Here is a 14,408-nt window from a genome sequence, read left to right as displayed (position 1 = left end):
TAATAATCAATTTTTTTTAAACTAATGGCCATTAATGACCTTTTATTATTATTATTATTATTATTATTATTATTATTATTATTATTATTAAAGGTAACATGTGACAAATAATATTTTTGCATAAATAATTTATAAAAAAATAATATAAATAATTTTTAAATATTACATCTAATCATAAAATGTCATAATTTTTTAAAAATTAAATTTTAAAGACAATAATAAATTAAATCATAAATGTTAAGGTATTATTATAAATAATAATGATAATTAAAAGAGAAATAAAAAAATTCAATAATAATTAGTATTTATAAAATAGTAAAAATAATTTTTAAATATTGTATTTAATTAGAAAAGGCCTTAATTAGGGGTAAGCATTATTCGGTTCAAACCGAATAAACTGAACCGAACCATCTTAATTCGGTAATTCGGTTTAATTTTAAAATAATTTGATTCGGTTTTGTATTATAAAAATTTTAGTTATTTTGGTTCGGTTCGATTTTGAAGAGAAAAAATTCGATCAAATCGAACAGAATAATTTTATTGATTTTTGAATTGATTTATTTTTATGAGAAATTTATGAATTATATGTAATTATATATATATAAATTGTTTAATTTCATTGATTAATAGTTATTAGGTTCAAACCAAGGTCAAAATTAGACCAAATAATTTGAAAATCAAGTCTAAATTAAAAAATAATCAAAGATCAAAACCGATCGGTTTGAACCAAACCGAACCAAAATAGAGCTGTTCGGTTCGATTTGATTTTTTATCTATTTTAGTTCGGTTTCTAAAATTTATAATTTGGTTTCATGATTTAATTCGGTACGATTTTAAAAATTAAATTTTAATAAAAATAATAATTTAAATCATAAATGTTAAGGTAATATTGTAAATAACAATAATAATTAAAAGAGAAATAAAAAAAAAACCTAAATAATAATTAGTATAGAGGAGAGCATTTATGGAAGGTGACACGTGGTAAGTTTTTCGAGAAAAGTGTCACATATTATTTCCTTGAGAATAACACTCTACTTTATATATATATAGATATAGATTTACAAGAAAAATAAATACACAATCATGTTTATATTTATTTTTTTTAAAATAAAAATTAATTGAAGTATTTCATGCAAAATATGAGAATTGATAAAAAAAAATAAACCAATTGAATTGAATTCTTACAAAATTCTAGTTTTCAAAGAGGGGGAATATGTTCTTTGGAAACAAAATTATTGAGATTTGAGAAGTGTGACTATATTTTGCTGCAGATCTTATTTTACCATATGTGAAATGGATTTGAATGTTACTCATTAAGAAATTGGTCCTGGACCCCTTATTTATCTCCCCACTGCTAAGGAATTGAGAGATAAAGATGTAAGAAGAGATCTTTATTGAGTGCTTGAAGCTAAAATGAAGGTGAAACATCTTGTCTACCATGAATTGATGCAAATTCACTAATATGTTACACAATGCTTGAAGCTAAAAGAGATTATGTTATGCAACAGAGTAGGACAAGACCAGATGAATTACATGCCTTTATTTTATATGAAACTCACTTCCACCGGATTTGCACTAAAGCACTTAATGAAATTAGGCTTGGAAATTGCAACGATTCTCAAACGAGTAGCGCTTTGGCAGCCAAATATAGTAGTCTGTCAACAGCTTTGTCCACAAGCAAGAAGTAGGCATGGCTCCAAGGTTTTCCGATAGAAAAATCGTAAAAGGAACTAAAATACCTACTGCAAATCCCAAGCCAATGCTCAAGTAAAACCACATGTCACCAAAACATCACTACTGTCTTCTACAATGGAACCTCCTCCTCCATCTGAATCATAACCAGGGCATTTGAGGACTAGTGGAGCTCCACGAAGACCAGAGTTCCCATCAAAAGATGATGCATCAAAAGTTGTCACATGCCCCATATAAGGGATCATGCCTGAGAAGTTATTGTCGGACAAATTCAAATAACCTAAAAATGATAATGTAGACATGCTGGAAGGAATTGCACCTGAGAGCCTATTGTGCGAAAGATCAAGAGAAGAAATTTGCCGCAAGTTTGAAATGCTTCCAAGAATCTGACCGATGACTTGGTTCTTTGACAAGTTCAAAGCCACTAAGCCCACCAATTTTGTGATTTCTTTAGGAAACTCTCCATGTAAGTTGTTGCTGGCAAGGTCTATACTAGTGACCAAGGAAAGAGTTTTTGTATACTTCGGAGCCCCACCTTTTACATTCACAATCAAGCTTTCTTCATAGTAAACGCCTCTGTATTTCCCATACGGTAGATATTCATTTATGTACTGTTCCAGAGACATGGCTTTAAAATCTCCAAAAGTGACTGGAATGCTTCCAGCCAAATTGTTTTTAGCAAGGTCAAGGACCTGCAGTGAGCTTAAATTTGACAGAGTGGAAGGAATTTCACCAAAAAATGCATTTGACCTTAAGCTCAAAATTCTAAGGACTGCAAAACCACTTCCAATCCATGGTGGAATTTCACACGATAATCTGTTGTTACCAAGATCCAAAGTCTCCAAGTTTGATAAATTTAGAAAAGATGATGTAAGGCTTCCTGTAAGTTTATCATTGCTCAGATGAAGTGACCTGAGCTGATTTAATTGACTAAAAGACAATGGAATCTCCACTGACAATTTGTTGAAGATAATATCCATTGCATTTAGGAAATAGCAATTCACAATTCTTGAAGGAATGCTACCGATAAGTCACACTGAAAGATCAAGGACCACAAGGGACACCATAGCTTCTATAGAGACAGGGATATCTCCAGTCAATTGGTTACCTGAAAGAGAGAGGAAGACCAAGTTTGGCATGGATTGAGCAAGTTTTTCTAGAATAGGACCTGAAAAACGATTGTTGGAGAGTTCTAGCAACTCAATCTCAAAAGTGGAAAGGGGAGTTGGTCCTTCTAGAAAGTTGGAGCTCAAGGAACTACAGTCAAAGGATTTTTTAGCTGGCCATGTAACTGATTAAAAGAAACATTTAACAAAGGATGTTGGAGGAAATATCCTGAACCGATTTGGTATGGAATCGGAGATGCTGGCATTGGAGATATCAAGCGATGTAACTTCTTTTTGTGTTCTTAGCCAAGCTGGAAAAGTAGGACCCAGATGACATGAACCTACTTCAAGATCCTGGACCTGGAATGGAGGTACCCAATTGGAACTGACATTGGAAAAGAATGAATTGGAGCTCAATCCCAAGAACTTCAATTTATTAAGCTTTGAGAAATGCACTTCAGAGATTGAACCTATCAGATTATAAAGGGAAACATCCAAGGCAGATAGCTGAGAAAGCTGGCCAAAACTATCAGGAAGAGTCCCGTTCAGTTGGTTCCCCGAAAGGTTTACACCAGTTAAGTTTTGTAAGTTTCCTAAAGAAGCAGGGACGGGGCCATGAAACAAGTTATAGTCTAGAGACAATCCTACAAGATTATTAAGTTGACTAAACCATTCTGGCAAATTACCAACTAAATGATTGTAGGATAGGCTCAAGTACATCAAACTAGGCAAGGGACTGTTTAAACCCAATGCGTTTCTTCAAGGACTTCAGGCAAACTACCTGTCAATTTGTTAATAGATAAATCAAAATTTTCCAAGTAGCAAAGTGTAACACCCCTAAGTTCGGTAGTGCGTTCTGCTGCTCCAGTGACCAGTGTTGTCCGGACAGCTAGGATGCCTAGAACCACACTTCAATGAGAGTGAGAAGACATAAAATAATGAAATAAAAGAAAAGAAAGTACAAGAAAAACAAAGGAAAAATGATTGCAAAGAAATGTGATCAAGTTAAACGAGCCGGGAAACCTAACGATGGGTGACAGACTTTGGAAGTCACGGCGTGGACCGTTGATCTGCTCGGATCATGGAACCCTGGAAAACAGTTTTGGGACATAAATAGACCCTTGTTGAAGAATAAATATCATTAGAAATATCAAAGAAAAATTAAATAATTAGTACAAAGAAAAGTGAGAAATCGAAAAACAGACAAAACCCGGTAATACCGAAAAATCGAGAATGCAACCCGAACAGGGGCATTATGGTCATTTGACATCCCGAAGTGTCTTTTGACCTAAATTTCCATTAAAAATAAATAATATTACACTTAGAAAATGAAATGAAAAATTAAATTGGTGGTACCTAAAGTAAATAGTGAGAATTAAGGGTTTAATGTGGGATTAAGTGAAAGTAACTTATAATATGAATTAATTAGAGTAAGTGGACCACTAAGAGAATAAAATAAACACATTATGGGGCTGATGTAAGTCCACTATGTCCAGCAGCCACTTCATCTTCTTCATTTACCATCCAAGCCGTGAATGAAGGGAGAGAAAACTCCATGGACATTTTCATGCAAGCTTGATCCCTCCTTCCATTTCAACTCCAAACACTTGAGTTCCTTCATTAAACTTTGTCTACACATCACAAGGAAGATATTGACACCCAATTTGAGAAGTTTGGTGAAGGTTTAGCAAGTTACAAATAAAGGTAAGTTTGCATTTTTGAGAAATCCTTTGTTAAAGTTTTTGTGCATGTTATGGGTATTAGTTTGGTGAAGGAAAATTTTAAGTTTGAAAGGTTATTGTTATTTTCATTTTGGACAGCCATGGGTCACGTTTATGATGAGGTATTTGTGCATATAATTGATGGGAAAGAATGTTAATAATGGTGATTTAGTAACTTAGTGAGTTATTGCATGTTTATATGGTGAATTATGCACTTTGATGGGAATTGGCATATGGTACGGCAATGTGATGTTGATGAATGTTTTGTGGCAGCTTGTGGACATTTGAGAAATGGTGTATATTGAAGGAAGAGTGGGCAGAATATTGACCTAGAAGGATTGATGATATGTATGTGAATGAATGTTGTAAAGTGTATGTAAAGTTTGTAATGTTTAGGTGTGGTTGTAATGGTATTTAGAAATTGTAATTGTGAATGATATTTGGTGTGTTGAGGGTGATTGGAATCTGCCCAAAATAATGCTAATGTAATGTAGAAAATGTTTTTGGTAATGTGCCAAAACAGTTTGGTAGGGTATGGAAGTAAACCTTGCAAGGTGAGTATGTGTTTGAAGTTGGGGTGTGAAATGCATATTGAGGGCAGTGAATATTTTAGCCTATAACCTTGAATGTGTAACCTCAATTGGTATGAGACCAATTTGGTGTGAAACTAGGCACAAAATGTGCCGACTTTCATTGAGAAACCATGCCAAAATTCTGCTTGCAAGGTGATGTGAAAAATGACCAATTCGGATTAGGTACACTTGAGACCTAAAAACTGACCATTTGGGCAGCAGTGAGTGTTTAGGCCATAACTCACTCAAAACAGGTCCAATTGACCTGAAATTTTAACCATGAATAGTTAAGACCCATACCTACAAGTCTTATGAAGACACCAAAGCCCAGAAATGACCATAAGCAAGTCAAAAAGCTTGCACAAGTTCGGGTCCAAAAACTGGCCGAACCAGAGTTGACCAAATTGACCAAAAATTGACCTAAATTGATACCATTTGACCAGCAATAGTGTAATGACCATAACTTGGTCTACTTAACTCGGATTGACCTGAAATTTTGCACCGCGTGCAATAAGACCTAGATCTACAAGTTTGTAGTTTCGACCGAGACCCGAAAACCGAGGGAACTAGATCGTCCGGTTAGGTCAAACCAGTATCCCGAAATCCAGCAAGTTGCATTAAAATGCACTAAACAAGGAAATGACTTTGGTAAAACGTACCAAACCTAAAACCCTATCGAGTGTGACATATTAATGACACTAAAACCTAATTTACCTAAAACGCATCGAGGGTCGGTATATTAGGTGATTAAGTGAATAATTGAGTTCAGTGCATTATTTACCAAACACCATCGATAGAGACAGTTTAATTTAGCATCAAACACTTCAAATTGTGTTTCTCGATTAACAAGGACTCAAAGAAAAGGGAAAGAAATACTGAGTCAAGACCAGGAGACAAATATCAGAGGTTTGTGCACAACAACTGTTTCTTTTGAATTATTTTCAATGGAAATAAATATTGACTATTTGCATATCATTGTTTTAAATTGTGGAAATGTGTTTGGTGGACACTTATTGATTGAAAAACATTGTGAATGGTTTGAAACTGTGAAAAATTGTTTGAATGGTATTTGATGGATACTTATTGATTGAAAAGCACTGTAAATGGTTTTTGTGAAAATTGAAGTGAATTACGAATTGTGTTGCCAATTTGTGAATGAAATTATAACTTTGGAAATTTATTGGATTCTTACGGATCATTTGAATAAAATGTTTGGAATTGTTTTGACTCACAATTGGCATGACACTGATAATATGTTCCTCCTCCATTAATGGGGTGAGTGTGATTATTCCTCCCTCTTTGACTTATCAGTCTGGGGTGAGTATGATTATGTTCCTCCCTCTTTGACTTCCCAGTCTGAGGTGAGTATGGATGAGTACTCATTAGATAGCTAGCTTCCTCCCTCATTGATTTCGATTATTGGGGTGAGTATGTCTTGTCGTGGTGTACAACACGGCATATATGGAAAAATGTGTGTCATGACCTAAATTGTGTTATTGATTGGCAACATTGTATTGTTCAATTATTTGATCGAATTGTGTTATTGATTTGCAAAAAGGTATTATTCATTTATTTGATCAAATTGTGCATGAATTGGCAATACGGTATTCTTAAACTATTTGACTAAATTGTGTTATGATGAATTTTGATAATTTGTGAATTGGAGTTTAAATTCCTTATGACATTCATTGTTTTGAATTTAACTATGGTTTTAAGTATCCACTATTGATATGATTTATGAATTGTGATTTAAAATTTGTATTTGGTTAATGTTGTGCACCACTGAGACATTGTCTCAAAGAATAGCTTTTATTGCCGCCGCAGTAGAGAGCAGACAGGCAGCAGTTAGGTCGCTAGTATCGCCAGCGAGAGATTTTTGGGTATAGTGAGTATACCACATGTGGCATTTTGTACTGTAATGTATATTCACTGTATGTATATTTTGTTCTTGGTTTTGAGCAGTTGTAAATTTAAGTTGTACAGTAAAGTTGTAAAATAAATCAAATGAGTTAGTTGTTTCACTTCAGTTCACCAAAGTCTTTCACACTTGTAAATAGTGCTCACCACTGTAAAAGAAGTAAGAAAAGTTTTTAAAATCCCTTGTAGTGTATTTAATGGATTATCGAGACGGAGTTGGTAATTCATTAGGTATACTACGGATCATGTTATGCCTTCAGAGGGGTAGGTGTGACATGTTTTAGTGGTATCGAGCAAAGTTTTTAAATTCTGCTTTCACTGTCATTTGAATATTCTTTCTTCACAAGACATAACCGCTCAATATCATTGTTTGATACATACAAGACATTACATTATAAATATGCACTAACGGAGGAAATCTCCTTGTGTTATTGGTTTAGGAGATCTAAAATCCTCGCATTGACTATGGAAGAGGGTGATCGTTCACGATCAATCTATTGAGGTGAGGTGCAAGGGGATGCCCCATGCCTACATAATGTCGGTGGTTCAAGAGCACTGCGATCTGCAGCTTCTGCTTTCGATTCGCTCACAGACGGTGCAATGTTCCAACAAATGGATGGTAATGTGCCTACTCAAGTCCCAATACAGACACCGGTGGTACAACCACGCCTTCTCGCTAGACAATATGACAAATTGATGAAGTATGGGGCTACAGAGTTCAAGGGGACAGTAGATCCTCTAGAGGCAGAACAATGGTTAGAGAGGATGGATAGGGTATTCAAGAAACTGCATTGCACAGAGGAGCTTAGATTTGAGTACTCAGTATCTTTGCTACAGGGGGATGCTTATGACTGGTGGAAAACCATCCCCCACAGTCTGATAGAACCTGCAGTGCTAACATGGAATGACTTCCTCAGGGAATTCAGGCAAAAATATGTCCCTGATGCTTATGTAGACCAGAAGCTGCAAGAATTCCTAAGTCTGAAACAGGGGGGCAGATCAGTGGCTGAATATGAAAGGGAATTTTTTCGCCTGAGCCATTATGCAGTAAGTCTACTTTCTACCAGTAGGGAGAGATGTAAGAGGTTTGAAACCGGCTTGAAGCCTAGTATCAGATTACAAGTGGTCGGATTCAAACATAACAACTTCTCTGAACTTATTTCTCAAGCACTAGAATTAGAAAGAATTGAATCTGAAGCGGCTCTTGAGAAAAAGAAATCAGAGAAGGCAGAAAAAGAGGGAAAGTCAGTAGAACAGGGTTCTAGTAGTCCTACTGGAAAGAGGAAAAACTTTGGGGGATACGATAGAGATAGTAAGAAGTCCGGTAGAGATAGATCTTTTGGACAGAAACCACCTCGATCCGATCAGCAAACTCAACAGAAACCCAGAAATGCGCTGTCAGATCGACTTTGTGAAACTTGTGGTAAACCACATAGTGGGGTATGTTATAGAGCCGTAGGAGCATGCTTTAACTGTGGAGAGACTGGTCATTTTGCTAGGGATTGTGTAAATCCAGGTCGTTCTGGATCATTTACTACACCAAAGAGATCAACCCAAGTTTCTACCCCAAATAGTTCACCATCAGTTAGTAGAGGCAAAGGTAGAGGTAGGGGTAGTACACCTAGAAGTCAGACTACTGTGAATCAGCCAAAACAGGGTGATGCTTCAACGAGAGTATACGCTATATGACAGAAAAGAGACTGAGACTTTTGACATCATTGCTGGTACTTTCTCAATTAGCAACTGAGATATATATATGTATTGTTTGACCTGGAATTTTCATATTTTTACATTAGTGTTAGAACTATATGTTCTGTTGTTATTCGTTTACAGAGGAATAAATTTTGACGCATTAGTGATTAGCCCTTAAGATAAGGATTGTGATAATAAGTGAAATTAGTTTTGAAAGAGTTTATCGGCGAAAAGTATTTTCTAACACACCATAAATTATAAAGCTAATTAGTGAGCCTACTTAATGTAAGGCAAGAGGACGTAAAAGTAAGATGCGAATGGAATTGCTCTTGATAAGGGCAAGGAGGTTACTGTTAGAAATTGCTAATGGATATTGTAATCAGAATAAGATTCGAATATCAGTGAATTCAAAAAGAATAAAAGATAACAAAGTTTGATCTATTGTGATGTATCGTAGTAACTATGCAATGTTCTTGATGTTTATACCGTAGTCGCAGACACAGACTAACTTGAGATTATTGTGTAGAGCTACGTACTAACCGATAGTACACCTAGATGAGAATAGTTGCCAACGGCATCTGCTTTGGCATAGTTATGCCAGACGTAATTTAATTGTTAGAAATAAGTTTGAAAATCCTACTTAGGATCTAAAACTCAAAAGTTAAAATATCGAAAGGTTATAGTTCAGATACAAAGGAAGTAAGTTATAGAACATTGACAGATAAAAAGAGTTATGGAAGTAGAGACTTGAACAGTTGATTCATATGTAACAAAGAAATATTCAATGTGAGGAAGACTATGGACTAGAATGGTCGAGGACCAATGCCCGATGAATGATTCTAACATGACCTCAAGGGTCATTCAAGAAGGAACGTGAGCTGAAATATTAGACAACATAATAGTAAGAGGAGATTGGTGTTATCCAAACAAAGTAAACATTGTATTAGATTGTTAAAAGTCTTACGATCATATAGAAAGGAGAAAATAAACGTATGACTATTGTAAGATGATTACTGGGTAAAATTTCGTGGACGAAATTTATTTAAGGGGGGGAGAATTGTAACACCCCTAAGTACGGTGAGTGCTGCTTGCTCCAGTGACCGGTGTTGTCCTGGACAAATTAGGATGCCTAGAACCACACTTCAATGAGAGTGAGGAGACATAAAATAATGAAATAAAAGAAAAGAAAGTACAAGAAAAACAAAGGAAAAATGATTGCAAAGAAATGTGATCAAGTTAAACGAGCCGGGAAACCTAACGATGGGTGACCGCACTGGGAAGTCACGGCGTGGACTGCGGGGAACCCTGGAAAACATTTTTGGGACATAAATAGACCCTTGTTGAAGAATAAATATCATTAGAAATATCAAAGAAAAATTAAATAATTAGTACAAAGAAAAGTGAGAAATCGAAAAACAGACAAAACCCGGTAATACCGAAAATCAGAATGCCACCCGAGCAGGGCATTATGGTGATTTGACATCCCGAAGTGTCTTTTGACCTAAATTTCCATTAAAAATAAATAATATTACACTTAGAAAATGAAATGAAAAATTAAATTGGTGGTACCTAAAGTAAATAGTGAGAATTAAGGGTTTAATGTGGGATTAAGTGAAAGTAACTTATAATATGAATTAATTAGAGTAAGTGGACCACTAAGAGAATAAAATAAACACATTATGGGGCTGATGTAAGTCCACTATGTCCAGCAGCCACTTCATCTTCTTCATTTACCATCCAAGCCGTGAATGAAGGGAGAGAAAACTCCATGGACATTTTCATGCAAGCTTGATCCCTCCTTCCATTTCAACTCCAAACACTTGAGTTCCTTCATTAAACTTTGTCTACACATCACAAGGAAGATATTGACACCCAATTTGAGAAGTTTGGTGAAGGTTTAGCAAGTTACAAATAAAGGTAAGTTTGCATTTTTGAGAAATCCTTTGTTAAAGTTTTTGTGCATGTTATGGGTATTAGTTTGGTGAAGGAAAATTTTAAGTTTGAAAGGTTATTGTTATTTTCATTTTGGACAGCCATGGGTCACGTTTATGATGAGGTATTTGTGCATATAATTGATGGGAAAGAATGTTAATAATGGTGATTTAGTAACTTAGTGAGTTATTGCATGTTTATATGGTGAATTATGCACTTTGATGGGAATTGGCATATGGTACGGCAATGTGATGTTGATGAATGTTTTGTGGCAGCTTGTGGACATTTGAGAAATGGTGTATATTGAAGGAAGAGTGGGCAGAATATTGACCTAGAAGGATTGATGATATGTATGTGAATGAATGTTGTAAAGTGTATGTAAAGTTTGTAATGTTTAGGTGTGGTTGTAATGGTATTTAGAAATTGTAATTGTGAATGATATTTGGTGTGTTGAGGGTGATTGGAATCTGCCCAAAATAATGCTAATGTAATGTAGAAAATGTTTTTGGTAATGTGCCAAAACAGTTTGGTAGGGTATGGAAGTAAACCTTGCAAGGTGAGTATGTGTTTGAAGTTGGGGTGTGAAATGCATATTGAGGGCAGTGAATATTTTAGCCTATAACCTTGAATGTGTAACCTCAATTGGTATGAGACCAATTTGGGTGAAACTAGGCACAAAATGTGCCAACTTTCATTGAGAAACCATGCCAAAATTCTGCTTGCAAGGTGATGTGAAAAATGACCAATTCGGATTAGGTACACTTGAGACCTAAAAACTGACCATTTGGGCAGCAGTGAGTGTTTAGGCCATAACTCACTCAAAACAGGTCCAATTGACCTGAAATTTTAACCATGAATAGTTAAGACCCATACCTACAAGTCTTATGAAGACACCAAAGCCCAGAAATGACCATAAGCAAGTCAAAAAGCTTGCACAAGTTCGGGTCCAAAAACTGGCCGAACCAGAGTTGACCAAATTGACCAAAAATTGACCTAAATTGATACCATTTGACCAGCAATAGTGTAATGACCATAACTTGGTCTACTTAACTCGGATTGACCTGAAATTTTGCACCGCGTGCAATAAGACCTAGATCTACAAGTTTGTAGTTTCGACCGAGACCCGAAAACCGAGGGAACTAGATCGTCCGGTTAGGTCAAACCAGTATCCCGAAATCCAGCAAGTTGCATTAAAATGCACTAAACAAGGAAATGACTTTGGTAAAACGTACCAAACCTAAAACCCTATCGAGTGTGACATATTAATGACACTAAAACCTAATTTACCTAAAACGCATCGAGGGTCGGTATATTAGGTGATTAAGTGAATAATTGAGTTCAGTGCATTATTTACCAAACACCATCGATAGAGACAGTTTAATTTAGCACTGAAACACTTCAAATTGTGTTTCTCAGTTAACAAGGACTCAGCAAAAGGGAAATAAATACTGAGTCAAGACCAGGAGACAAATATCAGAGGTTTGTGCACAACAACTGTTTCTTTTGAATTATTTTCAATGGAAATAAATATTGACTATTTGCATATCATTGTTTTAAATTGTGGAAATGTGTTTGGTGGACACTTATTGATTGAAAAACATTGTGAATGGTTTGAAACTGTGAAAAATTGTTTGAATGGTATTTGATGGATACTTATTGATTGAAAAGCACTGTAAATGGTTTTTGTGAAAATTGAAGTGAATTACGAATTGTGTTGCCAATTTGTGAATGAAATTATAACTTTGGAAATTTATTGGATTCTTACGGATCATTTGAATAAAATGTTTGGAATTGTTTTGACTCACAATTGGCATGACACTGATAATATGTTCCTCCTCCATTAATGGGGTGAGTGTGCTTATTCCTCCTCTTTGACTTATCGATGCAGGGTGAGTATGATTATGTTCCTCCTCTTTGACTTCCCACCGAGGTGAGTATGGATGAGTACTCATTAGATAGCTAGCTTCCTCCTCATTGATTTCGATTATTGGGGTGAGTATGTCTTGTCGTGGTGTACAACACGGCATATATGGAAAAAGTGTGTCATGACCTAAATTGTGTTATTGATTGGCAACATTGTATTGTTCAATTATTTGATCGAATTGTGTTATTGATTTGCAAAAAGGTATTATTCATTTATTTGATCAAATTGTGCATGAATTGGCAATACGGTATTCTTAAACTATTTGACTAAATTGTGTTATTATGAATTTTGATAATTTGTGAATTGGAGTTTAAATTCCTTATGACATTCATTGTTTTGAATTTAACTATGGTTTTAAGTATCCACTATTGATATGATTTATGAATTGTGATTTAAAATTTGTATTTGGTTAATGTTGTGCACCACTGAGACATTGTCTCAGCAATAGCTTTTTATTGCTGTCGCAGGTAGAGAGAGTGGCAAAGGCTAGGTCGCTAGTATCGCCAGCGAGAGATTTTTGGGTATAGTGAGTATACCACATGTGGCATTTTGTACTGTAATGTATATTCACTGTATGTATATTTTGTTCTTGGTTTTGAGCAGTTGTAAATTTAAGTTGTACAGTAAAGTTGTAAAATAAATCAAATGAGTTAGTTGTTTCACTTCAGTTCACCAAAGTCTTTCACACTTGTAAATAGTGCTCACCACTGTAAAAGAAGTAAGAAAAGTTTTTAAAATCCCTTGTAGTGTATTTAATGGATTATCAGTAGACGGAGTTGGTAATTCATTAGGTATACTACGGGATCATGTTATGCCTTACAGAGGGGTAGGGTGTGACACAAAGTTTACCAATGGAGCTAGGAATCCCACCATCCACACTGTATCGTTTACATTTTTAACCCATACTCTGCATTCTGCATCGTTTACATTGATGATGTCTTAATCTTTTCATCTTCTATTGAGCAACATTTCAAGCATTTAAGAACTTTTATCTTTGTTGCCAAAAGAAATGGATTAGTAATTTCTAAGTCCAAAGTTAGCTGTTCCAGACTAGGATTAGGTTCTTAGGACACTATATTTCCAATGGCATAATCTCGCCAATAGAAAGATCACTTGCCTTCACTCATAAATTTCTTGACAAAATTCTTGACAAAACTCAGCTTCAAAGATTTCTAGGATGTCTAAACTATGTCTTAGATTTCGTTCCTAACTTAAACAGATTGCTTCAACCACTTCATGAAAGACTTAAGAAAAATCCAAAGCCCTGGACATAGGAACAGACTTCCCTTGTTTAGAAAATCAAAGCCCAAATAAAGCAAATCCTTTGTTTACATCTTGCTGATCCATTTGCTTTCAAAATTGTCGAAACGGATGCCTCTGAAGTCGGATATGGAGGAATATTAAAACAAAAAGAAAAAAGATAAAGAAGTTATAGTTCAGTATATTTCTGGACATTGGGATGGTATTCAGAAAAATTATTCCACTATTAAAAAGGAGGTTTTATCTATAGTTATATGTATTCAAAAGTTCCAAAGCGATTTACTCAATCAAAAATTCCTTTTGAGAATAGATTGCAAATCTGCAAAAGAAATTTTGAAAAAAGATGTTCAAAATATAGCTTCAAAACTGATTTTTGCTAGATGGCAAGCTATTTTGAGTATTTTTTATTTTGATATTGAATATATTAAAGGAGATATGAATTCTATCCCTGACTTCTTGACTCATGAATTTTTGTAGACCCCTCACCGTGATTCCTAGAAAACCATCGGGAGATTCACCAAAGGAGAGAAAAGAATCAAAAGCAAAATCAACTTCCTCATCTAAACAAAAGCCTTCAAGCCAATCCCAAGCT

The 14,408-nt window shown here is 35.1% G+C and overlaps 1 protein-coding gene across 1 annotated transcript in view; it reads right to left on the bottom strand.

Annotated features, from left to right (window-relative positions):
• Nucleotides 1-2,723: 2,723 nt before the first annotated feature.
• Nucleotides 2,724-14,408, bottom strand: part of LOC110653232 (putative disease resistance protein RGA4) — a 28,104-nt gene continuing 16,419 nt past the window's right edge. The window contains exons 4-5 of the mRNA XM_058134370.1: nucleotides 3,140-3,442; nucleotides 2,724-2,983 (exon numbers count right to left, since the gene is read on the bottom strand). Coding sequence (XP_057990353.1) covers nucleotides 2,724-2,983; nucleotides 3,140-3,442 — 563 coding nt within the window. The remainder of the gene's footprint in view (nucleotides 2,984-3,139; nucleotides 3,443-14,408) is intronic.

This window comes from Hevea brasiliensis, chromosome 14 (assembly GCF_030052815.1).
Source record: "Hevea brasiliensis isolate MT/VB/25A 57/8 chromosome 14, ASM3005281v1, whole genome shotgun sequence".
NCBI classification, from domain to species: Eukaryota; Viridiplantae; Streptophyta; class Magnoliopsida; order Malpighiales; family Euphorbiaceae; genus Hevea; species Hevea brasiliensis.
This window is presented reverse-complemented; position numbering and strand designations above follow the sequence as displayed.